Source organism: Podarcis gaigeae (genome assembly GCF_964106915.1).
Source record: "Podarcis gaigeae genome assembly, chromosome: 10".
Lineage (NCBI taxonomy): Eukaryota > Metazoa > Chordata > Lepidosauria > Squamata > Lacertidae > Podarcis > Podarcis gaigeae.
The window spans coordinates 6,689,188-6,713,125 of record NC_139686.1 but is presented as its reverse complement, the minus strand read 5'-3'; the positions used below and the strand labels follow the sequence as shown (position 1 = coordinate 6,713,125).

General features: G+C 42.4%; 1 protein-coding gene across 1 annotated transcript in view; it reads left to right on the top strand.

The window, feature by feature from the left end:
- Window positions 1-23,938, top strand: part of EXOC4 (exocyst complex component 4) — a 351,415-nt gene that overhangs the window by 154,449 nt on the left and 173,028 nt on the right. The window contains exon 10 of the mRNA XM_083700107.1: window positions 16,981-17,077. Coding sequence (XP_083556233.1) covers window positions 16,981-17,077 — 97 coding nt within the window. The remainder of the gene's footprint in view (window positions 1-16,980; window positions 17,078-23,938) is intronic.

The following is a 23,938-nucleotide window of genomic DNA, read 5'->3' as shown; positions in this document are numbered from 1 at the left end:
GAACAGGAAGAGCAAGCAGCTCTTGTGTATTGTGGGTTTTTGAGTGGGTATTTCCTGATACCTTTTAAAAGTATTATAGATGATACTGGTGAACAACCCCTGAGCCAAAGTAAGCAGATGTCATAATCTAAATACTATCTGTCATTGAAAGGGCTCTTTGACAGAAGCATTGTCCTATATTTATTTAAAGCAAATTAATTCTTTCTTTATTATAGGATTCAGTGTAAGACGGCTTGACAGTTGTAATAAACTATTGTGGTCTTTGGTCATTCAAACTGAAAAGACCTGGTTGTGCTCCAGTCTCACCATTGAAAGTTTATGTGTAGAATAATTTATCAGGTATTTGATGTTCTTGTGAAATGTATTAATGGCCGCCGTTTGCCTCCAGTGCTGCATGAAGCCGTTGTTGTCACAGGAATCAGAAGGGTAACAATTTTATTTTTTATTTCTTCAAAGAAAAATGGAAAAGCCTTTCTTGACATGGCTTCCTTTTGAGTGTGATAGTAATGACTCGTTCTTGTAGATGCAGGTAGAAGAAAATGCAATAATGAACTTAATCATTCTACCATGCAAGGCATGGAAGGGTTTCCTAATATTTAGTTACCGCTACAAATCAAAGTAATACAGAATTTAAGAAGTTGGCACTTCGATTCATCACACCAAGCAATCCATTTTTGCTTTTGCTGAAGCCTTCTTGGGGCTTGAAAATGATGAAAACTTTAATAACTTTTTGCCTGCACACATTCTCCCCCGGGGCTTGTGGTAAATATCAGGTACCAAGATACTGTTGAAATTAACTTGAAAACATAAAAATGTGAGCCGCCCCTCTTCTCCATTCCTGCCATCCTCAATGTCAACGTATGACTTTATGACACTCTTCATAATAGCTCTGCCCCCAACTCAGAAAATGCTGGCTGCCTTGAAGAGCTCTTGTTAATCTGAAAATAAACTGGCAGGATTACATAAATAATGAAAGAGCTAAAAATGCTGTAGTTTTGTAATGTAGATGAAGGCAAGGTGTCATGTCAGGATCACATTTGCATACTAGAATGATTTAGTTATGCCGTCTACTCTAAAGAAGCCAAAATGGCTATGAATATTCATGGGTTTCAATTAAAATATTAATGACACACCAGTACTTTTGTGGACTCTGAGCATCCATAAATAGTTTGGATTGTGTGGAGAATGGAAGGATCAGGTGGAAAACGAAGCAATAGAATGATGCACCTACAGATGGATGATGATTTGTATTTGTTCCAGAGTCAAAAGGTGGGCAGTTATTTATTTGCACATCAGTATGTAGCAGCTAAACCCTTGCAAATATTGCCCATTCAAATACACAGTTGGGGTGATGATTTATCAGAGACAGGAGATATACCTGTCTTGAAGTTTGCTGTTCCATTTCAAATCTACTTTGAAGACATAGGGGGGCTCCCTCCGTCTGTGCTAAAATGTGCCTTCTTGCGTGTATCATACAATTCTCATAGTCTCTCTAGCTCTGGCAATGCTGCTACAATGCTAATACTTCTCAGCAGCCAAGTTGCCTTGGCTTCCATTATCCCTGCTTCAGTTTTCTCAAAGTCAAACAGCATGTGCTACATGCTAGATTCCTTGATATCCTTCTGACATTTTTGAGATACATTGATTCTAGGTGCCTAAAAGTGTCTAGCATTTCAAACGCACAGCTCCTGAAGTTGTCTGTGGAAGAACAAGCAGGAAAAATGTCAGGGCTGATAAGGAGTAGGTTATATGAGAAATGACTGAAGCAATGTTGATTTTTCAGAAAATAAGAGGCATGACTGAAGCATAACCTGTGCTTCATGTTCTACACCATTAAGACTGTGTTCATGGAAGACAATCTTACTCAACTACGAGTAATCACAACAGGAGAAGACCTAAAGGCTATAGTTCTCCTTCCTCTGTAGCAGACAAATTTTTGAGACCTGGACACATGTCTGTGTGCTCTGATAGAGCCCTCCTGAAGCTCTTTCACCCCTGTTCAGCTCATTCTCTCTCAGTGGGATTTTGCATGCCACCCTCATGGCTGTGTTCTGTAGGTTCTTTATCCTTTTGTTGGTAGAATATTTCCTGCAAATTCTTCCAAATGAATTGTTGCATTTCTGCCAATGGAGTGATCGATTGGAGACCCACCTTGCAAATAGTCATGTTGAATAGTCAAGCTGAAAAGGGCTCGCCAAGTACAGTACAGTGGTACCTCGGGTTAAGTACTTAATTCCTTCCGGAGGTCTGTTCTTAACCTAAGACTGTTCTTAACCTGAAGCACCACTTTAGCTAATGGGGCCTCCTGCTGCTGCCTCGCCGCCAGAGCAAGATTTCTGTTCTCATCCTGAAGCAAAGTTCTTAACCCGAGGTAATATTTCTGGGTTAGTGGAGTCTGTAACCTGAAGCGTATGTAACCTGAAATGTATGTAACCCGAGGTACCACTGTATATCATTCCAAATTGCCAAATGAGGGAGGTTTTGCTCTGTGCTCTCTAATTCTGGGTGGGCGAATGTTGACCAGCAAGTACTGTCACACTATTCAGCATGTTTTTCCTTGGGCACCTGAGCTCATTACCTTGTGCTTTATTGGACGGCACGTGGAGGCAAAGGAGGAATCATCCTTTGCAGTGTGCTGCACAGCACAGTGGAAGAAGAAGCATCTCATTTGACAGGGTCAAGGGCTTGAATTGTGGCTGTAGGGGAGCATGTACCAAGCCTTCCTTCTGCATTCCAGTCAGTTGCTCTGCTCTAATGAAAAACCTTGCTGCATTTGGCTTGTCTTTTCTTCTTGCAAGCTTAGCTCAGCTTTGCCTGTCTTCCAAATTTTACCTTTCCACTTGTGTTACCTTGATCTGTAGTATTCCCTCAGATAGATCCCCTGACAGTCTCTGCTCTGCATTCACCCTCTCTTTGGACCACTCTTTTAGCACCATTTCTTATGATGATGATAATCAGACTCATCCATAGATCATGCTTAATATGAGCAGAAATAGCTGGCTTAGTCTGGTCTAGTCCTGCCTGTTCTGACTGGCAAAATCTTTCAAAGTTTCAGGAAGAAGTCTTTCTCAGTCATGCCGTGATTCCCCTTGTATACCACTGAATCTTAGTCCTTCCACTAGAGCACATGATTTGCATGCAAAAAGATCCCATGTTCAATCACTGGCACCTCTAGGTAGGTAGGAAAAAAATATTTTTTGCTCTATAAGACTCACTTTTCCCCTCCTAAAAAGTAATGGGAAATGTGTGTGCCTCTTATGGAGCGAATGCAGGCTGCACAGGTGTCACAGAAGCCAGAACAGCAAGAGGGATTGCTGCTTTCACGGCGCAGCAATCCCTCTTGCTATTTTGGCTTCTGAGATTCAGAATTTTTTTTTTTTAATTGTTTTCCTCCTCCAAAAACTAGGTGCGTCTTGTGGTCTGGTGCGTCTTATAGAGCGAAAAATACGGTAGGTTTGGAACTGTGAAGGTCCTACTGCCAATCATTGTAGACAATACTGAGCTAAATGAGTCTATAACCCAACTTGGATATAAGTCAGTTCTTATACTCTGGTGGTACATTCAGTGTATGTGCTTCTATGATTGCACTGTGACTTCTCCAGGAGGCACCACACTTCATGATGAGCCCTTCTTGCTACCCAGAGGATCTATCCCATTGCTTTCCACAAAACTTCATGAAACAAATAAGTTCATTTAAAGCTCATTGTCCATTGACCAAGATCTCCTTGTGGAGACCGCTCAGATTCCTGGTGAATGAAAGATACAGGAAACGTCCAACCTGAAACCAAATCATCTGGGAGAAAGGCCCTACTTGTGATCCCCATCAGGAGAAATAATACAAAGAACATGGACCATGGCATTCTTCAGGAGACCACACTTAGGGTAGCACTTGCTATGGAAATCCATCCTGAGAGAAATCAAACAATCCTTCTCTTTACCTGTATTCAGAAAACATGTAAATGCTTTTTTTTTTTTAATCCAGGCTTCTGGCCAATAGTTTTAAGACCTTTTTATATTGCTGGTTGTAACTGCTAGTTGTAATATATTACAATGTTGTTTTGAATTGTTTTACATAATTTCATGGTTATCATCTGCTCTGGACTCCCCTTAGGGACAAATGGAGGGTTATAAATTAGAAAGAATAAATAATGAAATTAAACAAATAAAATTACCCTAGGCGCAGTACTTTTTTGGCTCAGAAAATCTTAAGAGCCGAGATATCAGTAGCCTGAAACCCCAAAGAACTTGTGTACCTCTGTTGTAGTGGATCTCTTTATTGGGACTAGCCAGCAGATATTTCCCTTGACTGTGCCAATTTACAGGAAAGAAATAAAAATATTCGTGAAGGCAGAATGGAAACTGAGCAGCAGATGGTCCAGCAAATGTCAATGAGGCATACAGATTGAAATTTTTAAGAGAAAAGGTCAACTTGCTAAGAGAAAGACGAATAGGAGTCTAACACAGAAGAAGGGGCACAAAAGTCAAACCATTATTTTCTATCTTTCGTAGCAATTTCCAAGGAAGAAATAGGTGCTATTGGCTTGCATGAAAACGGACGGGAATCTTTCCCAAATTAAACCGCACAGTGAATAATGTAGCAGCTCTTACAAATTCATTGCCCTGACATAAACCAGAAAGGTTGTCTATCTTAAATGAGCCAGAGTGTTGTCCTTTTCCCTTACTGGCTAGTAGTAGCCCTACGGTAGTCTTGCATTACTTTCTGTGGTCACAATAACCTTTTCTGCCTTTCAACCTAAATTGTCAGCCATGTTTTAATGAATACAATTCTGTTGGTTCCAAATGAAGCCTATCTTGAAATTTTAGAACCCAGGAAAACCTACCCAGTGTTTATAGTGAGAAATGGCAGGGTTGGGGGGAGCAACTCAGTCTATTTACCAGAGGTAGCAAGCCCCCTCCCAGGCAGGTATCTCACCCCCAAACCCCCATTGCTGGCTCCCTATGGTTACTTGAAAATACCCTCTCCTTCCACTTTGGGACAGAATTTTAGGAAAGAGCTAATGGGGCAGAGGTTTTTGTGAATGTGAGCGACAACCCAGAGGGACACTTCTTTCTCTCCGCTGCTCGCCAGAATGTTTCCTTGCTGAAATTCTCAGATACCATTGAGTCTTCCCCAGGAAGCTTATTCAGTTCTACAGACCTTGCTTCTTCATCCCACCAGTACCAAAGGCAGTAGGAGACCTGCCAGCCCTGCCAGAGCACTGCCCTTTCAACTGCATGCTGATCTCCTTCGGGGAAGTGAGGATGAAAACATGAACCTCCAAGCCGGGGTATTTTACCCTGGGGGTGGGAGCAGCATGTGTGGGTTATGCCACAGTACGACAGTGAGCTGTGTCTGCCCTTACAGCTATCTGCCAGGCCAGAGAAACTAAGAGAGTGCAAATGAATGCATGCCTTTATGCAAATATAAAGGGGAACACTGATATACCACTGACATATACATTTATAATGAAATAACTCGTAGCACTGGGTGGGTGGCTGTATAAAACCAGCCTTAAAGGGAGATATCCAGGAGCTGTCAAGCAAAACCTGCGGGAAGACATTATTGTATTTATTTTGAACTTAAAAAAAAAAAGGCAACACAACAGTTTGATTAGTTTGAGCAGTTTCCCCCGAGGGCTGAATGTGGAATGAAACTTCATTATAAAATATAGTGCCTGGACTTCAGCTTGAATCAGGGTTGCCATTTTTCCCTCTCAGTCCTTCAGGGAATTGACATTTCTTCACACACAAATCTCCCCTGACCAAACTCCTCTTCCAATCTTAGGCTAGCTTATTATCCCTAAACAAAATGGTAAAATTTACTTCCTTGGAGTCAGAAATGGCCCAAGCTAGCTTAAATTGACTTATTAGGCAGAAAGGAAAGGCAGATCATTATGGAACAGTGGCACCTCAGGATACAATTAGTTCTAGAAAGATGATCCTGTAATCAGTTTAAGCTGATATTTTCCTTGAAATAGTTGTGTTTTGAAGACTAAGTGGTGGGGGAGGAGTATTCGGTTCTTGGGTATTTGCTGAAAATTAAAAATGTGTATCACAACTATATACCACATCCATTCTGATAATGAGTACATATTTTTTTCCTGATTTTTGTAGCCTCTAGCTCTCAGAATAAGGATCTTAAAAATCAGGGGTTCTAATCAGGTTGTGAGATTTAAGAAGAAGTGTTGTTTGGCTGGCATCCTGGTCCTTTTACATTTTGGGCCTCTGTTGAATCTACTACCATCAGCTATCCAATCTAGTGTTCTTGGCTATTTTGAACCAGCATTCCAGTGTTACTCGATTGCCTGTTGGCCTCTGTGCTGCAGCCCTGTGGCTTGGGACTGCATTATTGTCCCACCATGACTGCCTGTATTACTGCCTTTACATTTGTTTAGTTTCAACATTGTTTATTGAAAAGAATGGGAAAAGCCGCATAGGAATGTATGTCTTGCAAATACAACAGCCAGCACAGAAAGCATATGGAGAAATGTTAGGAAAGGAGTTGTGTGTTAATAATAATAATAAATTTTATTTGTACCCCGCCCTCCCCGGCCAAGGCTGGGCTCAGGGCGGCTAACATCAAATATATCATACATTAAAAACACAAAATCAAACGATTGATTAAAACATAGTTCAAAATCACAGTAAAATCAAAATAAAATTAAGTGGCCAACCCATGAATCACAGCCATGAGGGTAGGAATATTAAATGTTCGCCAGGCCCAATCACCCGTGCTGGTCCCATATGGGCCGATAGAAAGGGCCAAGGAGGCCACTTACATACAGGGTTTCATGGAAAAAAGGGAAAAGAAGTGTTGTGGGGAACCCTGGTAGTTCTGCACACCCTAAAAGCCATGTCTTTGTAACACATATCCTGGGTGTGTGACAGAGCTTGGTGACTTGAATAATGCTTTAGTTTTACATCATCGTTAGCATTAGCTAGATGCTTTTGCACTTGTTAACTAACCCTGCTTAATGTCAGTGCAAGTGTACCGATGAACCAAGATTAAAGCCAGAGGACTTAAGAGAAGCATTAGTGCTGGAGAGGGAGGCAGAAGAGTGACAGATCGTGAGCCATTTGTTTCTGATCCTTGAACCATATTTAAGAGATGGGCAGTGTTACATTGACTATACAATTATTTTACTAGGCACCCATTCAGTCTAGGCTGAATATCTCTGGAGACTGAATATATGACCAAAATATAATTCTGTAAATCAGATTTCAACAAGACCTCAAAAGATTTAGGCATTCATGGCAGCGAGCCCATTTACTGGGAAGTGGGAGTCTTGCTAGTGGAGAGACACTTGCAGTTTCAAGCACCGTGATGAATGCACAGATACACAGTCACAGAACCAAGCCAGTTGCCTTTGGACACTTGTCTGTTAAGGCTTTCGGATTGTGCAAAACCAGTTCTTTGCAGCTCAGAGAGAAAATCTGCCACCTTTTGTGAAGCAGAGGATCTGTTTCCATGTTCCATTCTCTCTCTCTTTCTTGCTGCTTGTCATTCAGCACAAGAATAAGCAAGGAAATTATTACTTCCTGCTCCAGCTGACATTGAATTCTCTGCCCTTCTCCTTGAAATATCACAAGGGGAGAAAAATAGCAGAAGAAGGGGGAAATTAAATCATCGTTCCTTTCTGGAAGATGCTGGTTATATACGAGTTGTGTTCTCAGTGTAGGAGCAGCCTTGTGTTGCTTTTGGTATAGATCACCCAGAAATATATGGAAAAGTAAACTTTTCCTCCTTTCCCCAAGAGTCTACTAAATTAGGGTTCAGCATGTTTTTGACACAGTGACTTTTATGAAATTGGTTTTTATTAAAGTCTGCAGGTTGCTGTGGTTGCCTGCCATGGCTTTGATTAAGCATGGTATTAGGATCATATCCTGGGCTAACAGTATTTCCAAATCCCTGACTGTGTTTTCAAAGAATTGTGATTAAAGTTCTGGCTGCTTTCCCACAATTGCTAATATATGCTGAGGGGTTGAGTTACCATCTTGGTTATTGGTGCTCAGGTTTCTCCTACATATGGGCCCCTCTGTGTTTTCTCACCAATATCAGTAAGCATCGTCTTTAGGGGAGCTACTTCTGCATTGAAATGCAAGGATTAAAGCTGTAACCAAATTAACACCAGGGTCTTGAGGTTTCCTAATGCGGCTGGGGAGTCAGCGTGTTGGATGCTTTCGAATGCCTAATGCACGTTTGATTGAATCTTGGGCAAAACAAAGCAATGAAATGAGGAGGTGGGGAAAAGCCCATCTGAAAAAGATTATGGATGAACAGGTTGAGTAATGCCATCTGACAGCTCGAATTCTGAACAATCTGATCATTTCTGCTTCAGATGGGAGTTGTAGCTTTGTACTTTGTGCTTTGCTGGCATAGACAATCCATTTAGGGTCCCCTCTGGGAAAAGCCCATATTATTACCCAGATTCTGTGTACACATTATTTGATAATGAATTAATTCAGACTCCTTTTGTGTTCATTGAAGTAATGGCAATCTCCCCCCCCCCCCGCAGATTGATAAAGATATCACAGCTCAGAATAACCAAGTAGGATTTTCTCTTGTTTGAGCTTTGATGTAGCAGATTTCAAGCAAGACTGGCAATGGTTTCTTAGCTTGATGAGGACCCAGCAAGTTTACCAGTATCAGGAGCAATTTGTTAAACCGGCCCCTGGAGGGTTTGTTAGTCACAGCAACACTGGAGCTGGCAAAGCTCCTTAATCCTTAGGTATTTGTTGTACCAATATCTTCGATGCCATATTTAATCTGTCTACGAGTGTTTATATATGGGGACACACTATGTATGGGTTTTATTGACCCAGTGTGCACAATTAAGAGTAAATGATAATAGATTTGTTGATTTCAGGTCACTATTCCGAAACAACACCTTTCTACACCAGCATGAAATTTCAAGTTATTTTCAGCCACACTGTGACTGGCTTTTTGGTCATTTGGAGGCCCATGTGTGTTTAGAGGCAATTCTGCCATTTGGGCATGTGATGCAGTAGACATCTTGCTATGTGCATCAGACCCACTTATCCTGTCCACTTGGCCCCCAGCTTGCCTCATCTGCTTCCTGTTGTCACTCAACAGAGTACTGGAATTGAGCTTAGAAGACCTTGTTGCTTAGCCATGAGATCTCTGAATTGCCTTGGGAAATGATATTTCTGTGGTGCTTCCGCCCTCTGTCCTGATTCTTTATTTCATTTCAGTATGATTGCTCAAATGTTTTACATTAATTGCCTTCTGCATACTTACAGTACATCCCTTGGAAACTGAGGTTGAGAGTGTCAGGACCAAAAGGTGCAACCCTTTGTTGCAGGAGCGCTGCCCACATCAGCCCAGCTATTTAGGCTGAGGTCTTTAGTACATAGACTAGGGATCAAACCTCTTTGAACACAGTGGGAATTATTTCTGAGTAAACATGCCTCATATTGCACTGTTAGCTCAGTATGTTTCCTCTGTGGCTCAGGGTTGGCAGTAACAAATACAGTAATAGCAGAGAATTGTATTCACCCAAGTCCTACTCAGAACAGACCTATTGCTGTTACTGAACCTAAATTAGTAATGTCCATTAACTTCAGTGGGTCTGCTTTGAGTAGGACTAGCAGTGAATACAAGCCTAAATATCCAGCTTAAAAGGTTTGAGAGGAGCTGTACAGGTGAGGGATATTCACTGGATGCTCTGACAAGATTGTGGGGAGAATACCGGGAATGTAAATTATCCCAGTAGTGGAATGGACAAAGAACTAGACTTAAAAGCCATTGTTTCTGATATTGGGGGGGGTGTGTAGAATAGCTCATTTCAAATAAAAGTTGTTGGGTGTGTGTGGATGGCAGCCTTTTTTGTGTTTTGAAATGGCAGCAAACCATATGCAAATATAAGGCGACATGTTGTGGTCTAATTGCTTGCAGCATTCCTGTTATACTCCATATTGTTTTAATTTTACATCATGACTAAAAAGGCTGCTCTTGGTGGAGTTTGTGCCTAGGGTTGTGCCGCAACTGTGCTGTGCAGTGGCATTTGGTGTAGATAGGGGAAATAGTAAATACCGGAGATGGCAAATATATTAATCAAACCTCCTCCTGCTGAATCCTGGTCAAAAAATAAGAAGAGAGGGGAAAGCAGCTTGAATTTTAAACAGATTATGGAGTCAAAAAATATTTTAAGTATGTCTGATTCTGATCAAATGATAAAATGTAGTTGAGGCTGTTCCCTCTCCCCCATTCTTTATATGGGGGGGGGGGGCAGATGGAATAAGAGAAAGTAATAAATCATGTTTTGGAATAGCAAGCTGCAGCTCAGTGGAATTGGTGTGGTGGAGAATCAGTGGTAGGTCTGGAAGATGGAGATGATGGCAGAGCCACATCTGCGAGTCGACTGCAGGACTATACCATATTGGTATACATAGACTACTAAAATGCTCAGGAATACAACCCATGGAGGGTGACGTTTTTGTCACAATAAACTCTGGAGACTCATTGGCTTGCCGGTAAGTGTGCTAAGATATGATGGGTTGAAACAAGCTGTTTATGTTACTGTTTAACATTTATATCGAGAATTCCTCCAATGTTTAGGAATTCAAAGTCCTGACTTTGGATTTTTGAACACTCAATCTGCTGTGTTTGAAAATCATAGAGAGCACTCTTGGTGGGCACAGGGTCTGTAGCTCAGTGGTTGGAGCTCATTCTCTGCGTGCAGAATGCGGCAGATTAACCCCTTGGCATTTTATTGTAATAGGGATTTTTAAAACGTTCGCTCTCCCTCATAAAACCTTGGGTGCTAGGTTGCCAGAAAAAAATAATCTCAGTAAATAAAGTCTCCAGGTGAAAGGGTAATCAGGTAGAAGTTGATGAGAAAGGACCTTTCCCTGGAGAATGTCATGGACTGGCTGGGTGGGAGGCACCAAGGGAACTCCTGGGGAAGAAGACCAGGGGAGTGGTGGTGGGATGATGATGAATGGTCAGAGGGAGCAGACTGGGGTACCTTGGGTTGTCCCTTCACCCACATCCATTTACACCCACCTGGATAAGGTGGAAGCAAATCCTACCAGGAGTTACAGTTTTCTGCTTCTAGCAGGAGTTTTAAGAGTGCACTGATGTACTTACTCTCAATAAATATTAATGTGGTTTCTTCCCTTCTCTTTTGTTCAAAATCCTTGTTTAAAACCTTGGAAATAGCAAGGTCTTCTCTCAGTGTAGAAGAATCTAGGAAGAGAGGACAGCTTTTTCAGCATTGAAGGCCACATGAGCTATTCATCAGAAGTGTAGAGCCATAGTTCAAGAATAGAGAAAATTATTTGCATTGAAAAGTATTTGGTTTAATTCATAATATCTCCGGTTAAAAGGTTGCACGTTTCAAGGATGGCTGTGAAAGATTTCTCTCTGAGATCCTGGGGAGGAACTGCCAGATGGATGAAATTGCATTGGAAATTATTCACTCAAAATTCGGCATCTTATCATTGCAGAGTTGAAATTCTGACATCCTATCACTGCCCACCCAAGCAAGGAATTCCATGGTGTTTTGGGTGCACACATAGTTTCTAGTTAACTTAGATGGTTCACAGATCTTTTCATTTCTCCATGAAACTGCTAGCTTCTCCCAATAGAGATAGTAAAGGTAAAATGGTGTTTCCGTGCGCTGCTCTGGTTTGCCAGAAGCGGCTTAGTCATGCTGGCCACATGACCTGGAAGCTGTATGCCGGCTCCCTCAGCAATAAAGCAAGATGAGCGCTGCAACCCCAGAGTCGGCCACGACTGGACCTAATGGTCAGGGGTCCCTTTACCTTTACCTTAAAGGTAAAGGACCCCTGACAATTAAGTCCGGTCACAGATGATTCTGGGGTTGCGAGGCTCATCTCGCTTTACAGTTTTTCCGGGTCATGTTGCCAGCATGACTAAGCCGCTTCTGGCACAACATAATACTGAAACCAGAGCAGCACAAGGAAACACCGTTTACCTTCCCACCGGAGCGGTACCTATTTATCTACTTGCACTTTTTGGCATGCTTTCGAACTGCTAGGTTGACAGGAGCTGGGACCGAGCAACAGGAGCTCACCCCATTGCGGGGATTTGAACAGCCAACTTTCTGATCGGCAAGCCCAAGAGGCTCAGTGGTTTAGACCACAGTGCCACCCACGTCCCAATAGAGATAATATCCCTGCACAATTACTTCTGGAGTAAGAGAGAGGTGGAGAAAATGCTTCTGATCTTGTCATAGATAGTTGGTGATCTTTTTTGCTTTCTTTAACCTCTGATTAATGTCTTAATTTTTTTTACAGACTTCCAGAAGTTGAAGTGACTTCTTGCTTGTTTGTTTTTATCCTCAAACAAACCAGTCTTTTAAAGTCCCAAGAAATATTTGAGGATGGCCAGTTCCCTCATAACATCCCAAACGGCTGCTCTGTTAGACTTAAATGTCTTGTACTGCTCAGTTATAGGAATCGTAGTCATAGTCTGAAAACCATCTCTATGTATCTATCATTATAGTGGCTCATGGCACTAAACTCCTTGGCTAGGAGACTGGGTTTGCACTTTCAATGCTGCTGGCAGGTGACCAAGGAATGGCTCCTTAGGCATATTAAGTTCTAAAAATTCCACGGCTAATGATACTATTTAGCTGCCTTATCTATGTACCACTGGATAACTGATGTAACATTTTCTCCCTTCTCTTTTTGGTATTAAAATATTTAGAAACTCCACTGAGTTCAAATTCCCTCCAATTATTACAACCAGCAGGATATTATGGGAATAGGTTGGGCAGGTTTTAAAGTTAGAAGAATCTGGAGCCTTGCTGAGACAGGTTGGCTGGTCCATTTCCCAGTCAACTCTAAAACAGCATCTTTCCAGGCTGAGAAATTGGTTCAATTATCTACAACTTATTTCCAAATTCTCTGCATTATTGTGCATACAAGAACAAGCTTTATTTTGTGACAGGAGTTGAAAGAAATTCAAAACCAGTTGTTGTTTTTTGTGTGTGTGGCTGGTCTGGCTGACTTTTATGGTGTTATTTAAAAGATGGCTGAGTGAATGTATGCAGTTTGAAATTTGTTGTTAATATAATAGAAACAATATTAATTTAATCTTATTTATTACTGCAATTTCTCTTCTGCCTTTCTAAAAGCATATGGCAGCATACAAATTTAAAAGCATATAAATATTCCTACTAATAATAATTCTTTGCTTACTAAAACAAGAACCAACTGTATCAATCAAATTTTAAAACAGCAGCACAATATATGGTCTAAAACAATATTCCAGAAAAGCCAGTTGAATGAAAGCAATTTTGCTGCAGAGTGAACCATCAGAGACCAAGGGAGGTTGTCCCAAATTCAGGACTCCATAATGGTCAGGTTCTAACACTGGTTCCAACCTGACATGTCTCAGATGTTCAAGAGATCTGGAAAAGGGTTTCAGAAGGCCAATGAATCATATTTTATTTTAAAAAACACACACCCTAAAATTAGTGGAATGTGCTCCACTTCTACATTGTATAAGAAGAAGTATTTGGAAAAGGACTTGAGCTCCAGGATCACTGCAGATGGTGTCAGCAGCCACGAAATTAAAAGATGCCTGCTTCTTGGGAGAAAAGCAATGACAAACTAAACAGCATCTTAAAAAGTAGAGACATCACCTTGCCGACAAAGGTCCGTATAGTAAAAGCTATGCTTTTCCCAGTAGTGATGTATGGAATTGAGAGCTGGACCGTAAAGAAGGCTGATCGCCAAAGAATTGATGAATTGAATTATGGTGCTGGAGGAGACTCTTGAGAGTCCCATGGACTGCAAGAAGATCAAACCTATCCATTCTGAAGGAAATCAGCCCTGAGTGCTCACTGGAAGGACAGATCCTGAAGCTGAGGCTCCAATACTTTGGCCACCTCATGAGAAGAGAAGACTCCCTGGAAAAGACCCTGATGCTGGGAAAGATGGAGGGCACAAGGAGAAGGGGATGACAGAGGACGAGATGGAGGGCACAAGGAGAAGGGGACGACAGAGAACGAGATGGTTGGGCAGTGTTCTCGAAGCTACCAGCATGAGTTTGACCAAACTGTAGGACGCAATGGAAGACAGAAGTGCCTGGCATGCTCTGGTCCATGGGGTCACGAAGAGTCGGACACTACTAAATGACTAAATAACAACAACAATAAGTGTTTGTGGTGCCTGCCGAAGATCTGAATCCATGGTATCTCTGATTTGAAAAAAGGGTAGCAGGTGATGGGGAAGAACCCTCTCCCCAAGATCCTGGGGAGCTGCTGACAGAGTAGAAAAGGCTGGGCTAGATAGAATGCTTGTCTGATCCCTGCATTCCTTTCTACATTACCTGATTTAGGCTTGCCCTCTGATTGGAAGGAGGGAAGCGCAGAGCACATTCACAAACCTATTAGAGTTCTTTGAGGGTGTCAGCCAGCAGCATATAGATAGAAGTGATCCAGTTGACATTGTGTATTTGGACTTCCAAAAAGCTTTTGACAAAGACTTCTGAGTAAGTCAAGGAAGAAGAAGAGAGGTTCTCTTGTGGATCAGAAATAGGTGAAGTTGCAGGAAGCAAAGAGTAGGAATAAATGGACAGTTCTCCAAATGGAGAGAGGTGGGAAATGGTGGAGTCCCTCAAGGATCCGTATTGAGACCTGTGTTTTTTTCATTAACAGTATAGAGCTAGAACTGAGCAAAGAGGTGGCCAGGTTTGTTGATGATACTAACTTGTTCAGGGTTGTTAAAGACAAAGGGAGAATGGGTGGTAAAATAGCAAACACAATGTAAACAAGTGTAATGTGTTGTATGTTGGGGCAAAAAATACTAATTTCACAGATATGCTCATGAGATGACAGACTAGGAATAAACTCTATGAAGATGTTGACCCAGTGAGAAAGGCAAATTCCATGCTAGGGATCATGAGGAATGGAATTTAAAATAAAACTGCCGATAATCACAATGCTGTTATAAAAATCGATGGTGTGACTGCATTTGGAATACTGTGTACAGTTCTGGTTGCCTCACCTCAAAAAGCATACTATGGAGATGGGTTTAGAAAAAGGGCAACCCAAATGATTGAGGAGATAGAAGAAAGGTTTACCTTTGAAGAAAGGTTACAGTGTTTGGGGCTTTTTGGTTTGGAGAAAAGGCAAGCAAGAGGTGACATGATAGGAGTTTGTAAAATGATGAATGACATGGAGAAAGTACACAGAGAAAAGTTTTTATTTCTCTCTCAAAACACTAGAACTCATGAACATCCAATGAAGTTGATCCAGGAGGCTCTTCTTAGATTCTTATGCAAAGTGTCAGTAGGAAACCCCATTGAGAGTGGGCAGTTTTGCGGTGTGTCTCTGCTTTGGGCTCAGTTGGATCATTAAGTTACATACAGCAGACCTTGGTAGCAGCGAATTCTTTCTCCCCATGGAGACGCCTGTGCAAAATAGCACTGTTATTTCAGGGTCCATTATGAAAATATTCAGCTACATTCCTGATGGACCCCATCTCTTCACTCCTATAGTTATCCTTCAGTTTATGATAAATTTTGCTTCACATCCATTCTGCACTCCCCCCAAAAGAGAAACCTTTTGGTTTATCACCAGGCAAATTAAATCAACATCCTGGCACGCTTCCTTGATACAGCAGCTGGAAAATATTTAAAGCTTTTCTGCTTGCTGTAAAAAGTAGCCATAACCCATTTTGAACCATAAAGATATGAAAAATAAAAGAACCGCTAGTAAGAATGCGAGATTTCTGGGAATGGTGAGGAGGTCACAAAAGCTGCTGTTCCTGGAATTCATAAAAGTAAAAACAGCATTCTGTGAAGGTGAAGGTTGTTTTTCATATAGGACTTCATAGGAGCAGTTGCAGACTTATTGGCATTGCAGAGATACCATCATTTTCAAAATGGCTGAGAAGTAATGTGGCTGAGAAAGGTCCACCGATTTTATATACATGGAGAGATTTGGCTCAATCAAAAAAAAAAAAAATAGGTAGCATGTAGCATCCTCCTTGGTTCTAGGTTGGGCATTTGGGTAGGGCAGGTAGCTTATCACAAAGCCAATGCAGTCATAATCAAGTTGCATTTTCTCGCCTTGGTTCCAAATCCCCCGCATGGCAGGTTTAGTTGTTGAGGAGTCCCTGGCACAGCCAAACAAAGGCTTATTTAAGTACCGTGTATACTGATTAGGTACCAAGACCTGCTATTTTTGTTTCCAGGCCTTGGAACTTAAAATGTAGTTAACATGACCTTTCCCTTCTAAGTTAAACTGGTGAGGTAAAATTTTATGCTTAGGAGGCAGAAGACTGTAGACAAACAACAAAGGAGGGCTCTTGTCCATGTCCTGCTTGTGGGATATTCAGAGGCATCCAGAGGTGGAAGCCTGGTAAATCTCAAGAAAACTGTGCAATATTGTTTTGTAATAGTGTGGTTTTGGCTTACAGTTTCTGTTGGAAGAAGTTTGGTCCTGTCTGTAAATTTCAGTAGTAGGCTGGTGACAAAGTAGAAAATTGAATAATTACCTTAGACTAGTAGCAATTGCAGCTTACTTGGGTCAGAAAGGGTTGTTCCCCTCTGTCGCTTTGGGCATCAGAAACTGGGAATTCTTGGTGGGGTGGGGTGGGGTGGACATGGCATTAGGTAGGATGGATTTAAAACCCAATAAAAATGTCTTATTTGAAGATTCCATGAGTTTTGCTCACAGTGTTGAACCTTGGGGTTGCTGTGTATTGCATAGGGGAAAGAAACACCTATCCTGGACTGTGACTCCTCACTTGTGCAGTCTTCTAAGTAACTCCATAGAAGTTACCAGCCTATCTGCCCATGCATATCAGCATCCAAAAAAGGGGAAGGGAGTAAGCTAGGGGAGATCCAGTTCTTAGAACACTGCAACATTCTGATCCTACTCAGACTGGCATTTATTCAGAGCAAAAGTTGACTAATTTAGATGTGCATGAGGGCAGTTCCTGAAAACAAACTTTTCCATGTTTTGTGTGTTTCTTTTTAAGGAGGTCCTGATGACAACTTGATTGAAGGCGGTGGGACAAAGTTTGTCTGCAAGCCAGGAGCCCGAAATATCACAGTCATCTTTCACCCGCTTCTGAGGTAACCCTATCCTACTGCTTTGTGTAGCGTGTGTATCTGTAATGTAATAATGGAAAAAATATACATTTATTTATTAGACTGTGTTCAGACATTTGGTTTGTTATAGCAAAGCTTTGGGCTGTTCCCAATGGTGCAGTGAAACCGTATTGTTTCGTATTGAGTATAGAATTCAGAATCTTGGGACCCTCTGTTTCCTTGGGAAAGGAAGAAAATGTCAAGCATCTACTTTATTACAGCTGTGACATTGGCTTGACAGTGTGGAGGAAGTCACTGCTGAAATTTCAGAAGCCAAGAGGGGTGTGCTGAATAGGATTTCTGATGGTCTGGGGGATTCATCATGCTTCAGCTTCTTGCGTCTCTCCATAACTAGCAGAAGTAGACTTTATTGTGCAAACAATTCAGGCAAACTGGCAAAACAATCCTGGGATATAAGTGTAGGCTGACTAGTATTAATTATGGTTGACACCTGTGTTGGTAAAATGAACCAAGAGAATTTACCAAACAGAAAGGCTAGGGCAGGATGCACATAAAACTGCACCCCACTTCAGTTTTCTTAACTACATTAACTACATCGTGTAGAATCTGACATTTGTTCTTATTGAAATTCCGTTGTTAGTTTTGGCCCAGTTCTCCAATCTGTCCAGGTCATCTAGAATCCTGATTCTGTGTTCTGTGGCATTGGCTACCTCTCCCAGCTTGGTGTCATCTACAAATCAGATGTGCATCTGCTCAATATCTCAATATCCAAATCGTTCATAAAGATGTAGAACTACAGGCCAGAACAGAACCCTGCAACTACCCACTTGTCACTTTTTTTCCAGGATGATGAGGAACCATTAGTAACCACTCTCTGGATTTGGTCAGTCAACCAGCTACAAATCCACCCCACAGTTATCTCATCCAGCCCACATTTTAGAAGCGTCTCCACAAGAATATTACGGGGAGTCAAAAGCCTTACTGAAATCAAGATATGCTATGTCCACAGCATTCCCTTGATCCACCAAGTTTGTAACTCTTATCAAAAAAAGAAATTAGGTTTGTCTGGCATGGCAATCCATGTTGGGTCTTAGTAATCAGTGCATCCTTTCCTAAGTGCTCACAGCCCAACTGTTTAATTATCTGTTCTAGGACCTTTCCTGGTATCAATATTAAGCTGACCGGTCAGCAGTTACCATATTTTTCGCTCTATAAGACGCACCCGACCATAAGACGCACCTAGTTTTTAGAGGAGGAAAACAAGAAACAAGAAAACAAGACAAAGCCTCTTGAGCAAAGAGGGAGGAGCGCTCCCACTGCGCTCAAGAGGCTTTGCGTGGCTATCCCTGAAGCCAGAAGAGCAAGAGGGATCAGTGCACAGCGCTCCCCCTCACTGTTCTGGCTTCTGGGATAGCTGCGCAGCCTGCATTTGCTCCATAAGACACACACACATTTCCCCTTACTTTTTAGGAGGGGAAAAGTGCGTCTTATAGAGTGAAAAATATGGTACATCTTCTCACTCCACTTTTGAAGATAGGGACATTGCCAGCCTCCAGTCCACAGGGGCCGTACCCGTTCTCCAGGAATTCTCATAGATTATAGACAGAGGCTCTGAAATTACATCCACAAGCTTCTTTAGTACCTTTGGATGCAGCTGATCAGGTTCTGGAGATTTGAATTTGTATAAAGTGGCTAGGTGTTCCCTTACTTACTACCACTTTCTTTCTTGGGCTTCAGCTCCCGTCTTGCTTTGTTTATTATGTTATCACCAGGTTGGGCACTGCTTTCCTTTTGGGTGAAGACAGAGGCAAGGCAGGTTTGAGCAGTTCTGTCACTGATTTTTGTGCCTGAAAATGGAAGCCAGAATTGGTTGCCAGATTCATGTTTTGAATAAATCTAATATTTCAAATAGAACTTCAGATCAGTACCAGTACAATGCATAATGACAGAAGCAATGGAGACAAGTGATATAGGACAAAACTAAAAAAAATTCCTTCCAGTAGCACCTTAAAGACCAACTAAGTCAGTTCTTGGTATGAGCTTTCATGTGCATGCACACTTCTTCAGATAGGACAAAACTGGGAGGAAAGCACAAGAACAACGTCAGAAGGCAAAATTTGTTATTTACCGACCTGGGAAACAAACCTGCTGCTGCTTAGTAATTGATGATAAAAATAAAAATAATCATCATACTGGAAAGTGGAAGAAGGGAGATTAAACTTGAATGGTGCTCTAATAAGCTTCCCATTTCCACCTTACTTAGCTCAGGTATTTGCAGGTTCCAGCAGCCCCTGATGAGTTTTCCTGCTGAGAATTTCTAACGTATTTAAATAATTGACACACTGCTTCCAAAGGCAGAGGGGCCTTCATTTGCAGTCTTGTAAAGTTGAAACCTGTTTATCAAGAAATCAGCTTACCTTGCAGTGGCTGCAGCATTCGCTCGCTGCTTATTAATCATAACTGGCAGTGAATGATAAACAATTTGCTACAAGCCACAACTAAACTTTCCCCCACTCTTGATCAATAATAAATTACATTGTTTGCCGCCAAAGGGGGTCAAGCAGACAAATAAACCCGGAAAGAAAGCTATTGAGTTTTTAAGAAGCCGAGAGAGAGAGAGAGAGTGCATTTGCTGCAAAGTTCCCAGGAAAGTTGCACAACGATATGATAGAAGCAAGAGTGGGTCAATCCAAAAAGGATGATGCATCATAACCATATAAAGTCTATTGCTCTTTGCCATAAATCTAACACTCATCATGTACTCTATATCGATGCAGATAAAATGTTCTTAAACAATAAAAAATACATGAGCTCACATATAGAAGCCATGTGCAGAATGAAATGGGAAATCTTCCCAAAGAGCCAACTCATGAATTGCAGTTGCAGGATTTCCTGTGGCAAAGCAGTAACCGCTGAGAGCACGTTAGGTTTGTAGTGCAGACATGTCATCTGGGCAGAGGTTGGGACAGCAGCCCCTTGATAGGGCTGGATAGCAAATGATTGACCAGGGCTATGAAGAGAATGGGCATCAGCAAGAGGGTATAGCTTGCAATTAGTTGGAACAGGGCAAGGACATATGCAAACAAGATAATGAAGCGTTTGAGTGACAGGGTGGATAGTACCACAGTCAACTGCAGTGGCAGCAGCATCTGGAACAGTTGCAAGTGCTGAAGCAGCTGAAACTTATGAGAAATTGAAAGGCTTGGAGTTACACGGTGGTGCTGTTGGATAGCCTCAGTTGGTGCCTGTTGCTTCCTCACCTGGACATTTCTAGGGGAAATGATAGCCTTAAATGGTTGGTGGGCCAGCATGGCAAGGATTTGAGACTCATCACTTGAAAGGCTTGACCCAGCACTTCCAGATGCAACCAACACACTCTCCTCTTCAGAGATCCCTAGGAAGTTCCTTCCTTAGAGATGATATTGGATGCAGCAGCTCTCCTGTGATCTGGACTCCCCAGCTCAGAGTCACTGTCAGATGGTTTCAGGGGCTGGGCTATGAGAGTCCGAGTCTTGTGAAAGAACTCAAAGAAGGGCAGGGTGATGACCTGAACAACAGAGCAGAGGAAATGGTGCTTATGGGAATAATTAGAGAAGAGCGTGCTGCTATTGCAATCACATCCTTCTTCTGGCTGGTCAATGTGAGAACAGGATCCTGGACTAGACTTTGGCCTTTGGCCTGATTCAGGGGTCTTAACCCTCTTAATCAGGGGTCAGCAAACTTTTTCAGCAGGGGGCCGGTCCACTGTCCCTCAGACCTTGTGGGGGGCTGGACTATATTGGGGGGGAGGGAATTAACAAATTCCTATGCCCCACAAATAACCCAGAGATGCATTTTAAATAAAAGGACACAGTCTACTCATGTAAAAACATGCTGATTCCTGGACCGTCTGTGGACCGGATTTAGAAGGTGATTGGACCAGCTCCGGCTCCTGGGCCTTAGTATGCCTACCCATGCTTTTATTGTTTGAAACAGTACTTTCTTTTTGTCTGCTCTGAAGCTAGTAACAGAGATCTCTAAGGTCGTGGGCAGAGGACTTTCATACCACCTGCTACCTGATACTTTTTTAATTGGAGAGGCTGGGGACCTTGTGCATGCAAAGTGTGCACTCTGCCATTCAGTGATGGTCCGCTTTATGCATAATTTTAAAAACCACCAAAATGTTCACATACATTGCATTATCTTACTTCTGCTTACAGCAAGCACTAGGATGAGCCAGGACTGGGTGTGAGGTGAGGTTGAGCCTGTCTGCATCCATTGAGTAGGTTCATGGCTGAAAAAAAGAATGCCCCAGGGACTTCCTTGGCCACACACAGAGTTGCGTCCTGTTGTAAAAATAAATTAAAAATCGTTGCATGAATTAGAAAGTGCAGGGCACCAGGCTTGGACCTCCTCCTCCTCCTCCCACCCCTCAGTGCTTTTAAAGCAAGGAAAGCGTTGATTTGCAAACCTACGTGCCTTGTTAAAAACAACAACGAAGCAACACCAGTTGACAAGCAATCTGTTTAGATTCCTTGTGTTTGTGAAGTACTTGCAGCTAATGACTCTGATGTCAATAAACTCTTGCTGGCTTAGAGCGCATTTCATAAAATCATCAGCCACCGCGTTGTGACAGGAAAGACGACTGTTAGGGAAACGCTTTCTCCAAAGTGACCGCTTCACCGCGGCGTGTAGTTCTGGCTGTTCATCTTTAGCGTTTCTGTCAGCTTGTCATGGGCGATCAGATATTATCTTCATTGCTGACATTCAACAAGCGTGTAAGGCATAATGAAAACTTCCTCTCTCTTCTCCCACCCCCCCCCCTTTCGCCTCCTCCCCGCCCCAGCCTCTGTCAAACACAGATGACACATTTTGAATAGCAATTTTCATGACACACTTTGGTTTCATTACCAGCTTGATGGGTAGGCAGTGGAAATAATGTGTGTCATAAAAACGGTTAGGGCAAGATTTACGACGGAAAGATCTCTTCTCATTGTACAATACGCTTGTCACACGGGGAGGAAAAAAGATGGCATTTGCTACATCTTAACCTACTTTTTTCCCCTTGCCAAGTAGCACATCAATAACTGCGGGGGAGAGGAGAAATGGATTTACAACAGAAGCCCTCCTACTCAGGCTAGCCTTGTAGTGGAGGCTGATAGAGAGGAACAGGCTTAGAGTACAATGGTGTCTTCAGTGTGATGCCGCCAGCAGTGTCCATCAAGGCAAGAAACCTGGCTTCTTTCTGTGACTGACACACATACAGCTACTGTGCTGCAATGACCAAGTGTTGCATCGGTAGGAAAGGCTGAGATGGATGTTCAGGACTGTTCTACAGAGGGCTGAAGGGATCCTTGTCTTGTGGGTGAGACTGTAGATTTGGGTGGTGACAAATTTCAGCAGGGAAATTACTATGTTTTCTGCCTCCTTCCTCTGGTGTGGCATTTTTTTCTGAAGGAACAAACAGGGCTACAGTGGTGCCTCGCAAGACGAAAAGAATCCGTTCCGCGAGTCTCTTCGTCTTGCGGTTTTTTCGTCTTGCGAAGCAAGCCCATTAGCGGCTTAGCGGATTAGTGCTATTAGCGGCTTAGGCTTAGCGGATCAGCTGATAAGCGGCTTAGCGGCTTGGGGGAAAGGGGGGGGAGGGAAAAAACCCCGCAGGAACTCGCAATACATTTTCTTCTTGCGAAGCAAGCCCATAGGGAAATTCGTTTTGCGAAGCGCCTCCAAAACGGAAAACCCTTTCGTCTAGCGGGTTTTCCGTCTTGCGAGGCATTCGTCTTGCGGGGCACCACTGTATTTATCTCCTGCAACCGACCTTTCCCCCCTTCAATAATTAGAGTGTTTGTGGACTTTCTGTTCTTGCATCACAGTAATTCAGCCAATGACTAGGGGGGCTAGCAGACAGACACAAGCCATGATTTCTATGTGTGCGATTTTCAGAATGTGTACAGGTAGTTCACAAACATTCTTGATACTGCTGGTTTTAATTGTATTTTCATTGTTTCTAATATTTTTTCTACTGTATTTAATACAGCTAGAATTTTATGGGATGCAAATGGTAATGCAACATAAGAATTATATTACATGTATTATATTGCATTATATGTAATACAACATATAAAAATACAACATAAGAAATAAAAGAAGCAATCACACAGCATCTGGCACAGTGCATTACAGTTGCTGGAACAGGCAGAAAAGTCATTAAGTGGTCCACACAAAACCATCAGCAGTTTTCAGGTGGTCTGCTGGGGGGAAAGGGGGTGGGAACCACTCCCTTAGACAATTTTCTGGACCCATCCTTGAAAGTACATCCATCCAAGATTGCAAGGAATTACCCCCGCAGGGCGACAATAATGGTACAAGCCTGGAAATCCAGAACTGGGGAGGTCCCTTCTGTGTTTTTCCTTCCCTCCCCACTTAAAATGTGGTTACAAAGCATGGATCCACATGGATCCTCAGGATCTTTGCATTGGGTCAGCCCAAATTCACCATCAGAGCACATAGCATGTCCATGGCTACAGCCTGCCCCCCAAAAATCACGCACCCACTGTTGCCTGGGGCTGCAATGGTGCAAAAACGTGGTTACAAAACATGGATCCACATGGATCCTCAGGATCTTTGCATTGGGTCAGCCCAAATTCACCATCAGAGCACATAGCATGTCCATGGCTACAGCCTGCCCCCCAAAAATCACGCACCCACTGTTGCCTGGGGCTGCAATGGTGCAAAAACGTGGTTACAAAACATGGATCCACATGGATCCTCAGGATTTTTGCATTGGGTCACCCCAAATTCACCATCAGATCACATGTCTGTGGCCACAGCATGAAGCACAAAAATGATACATCCACTGTTTCATTCAGAATGTTTTTTTCCCTTGTTTTCCTCCTCTAAAAACGA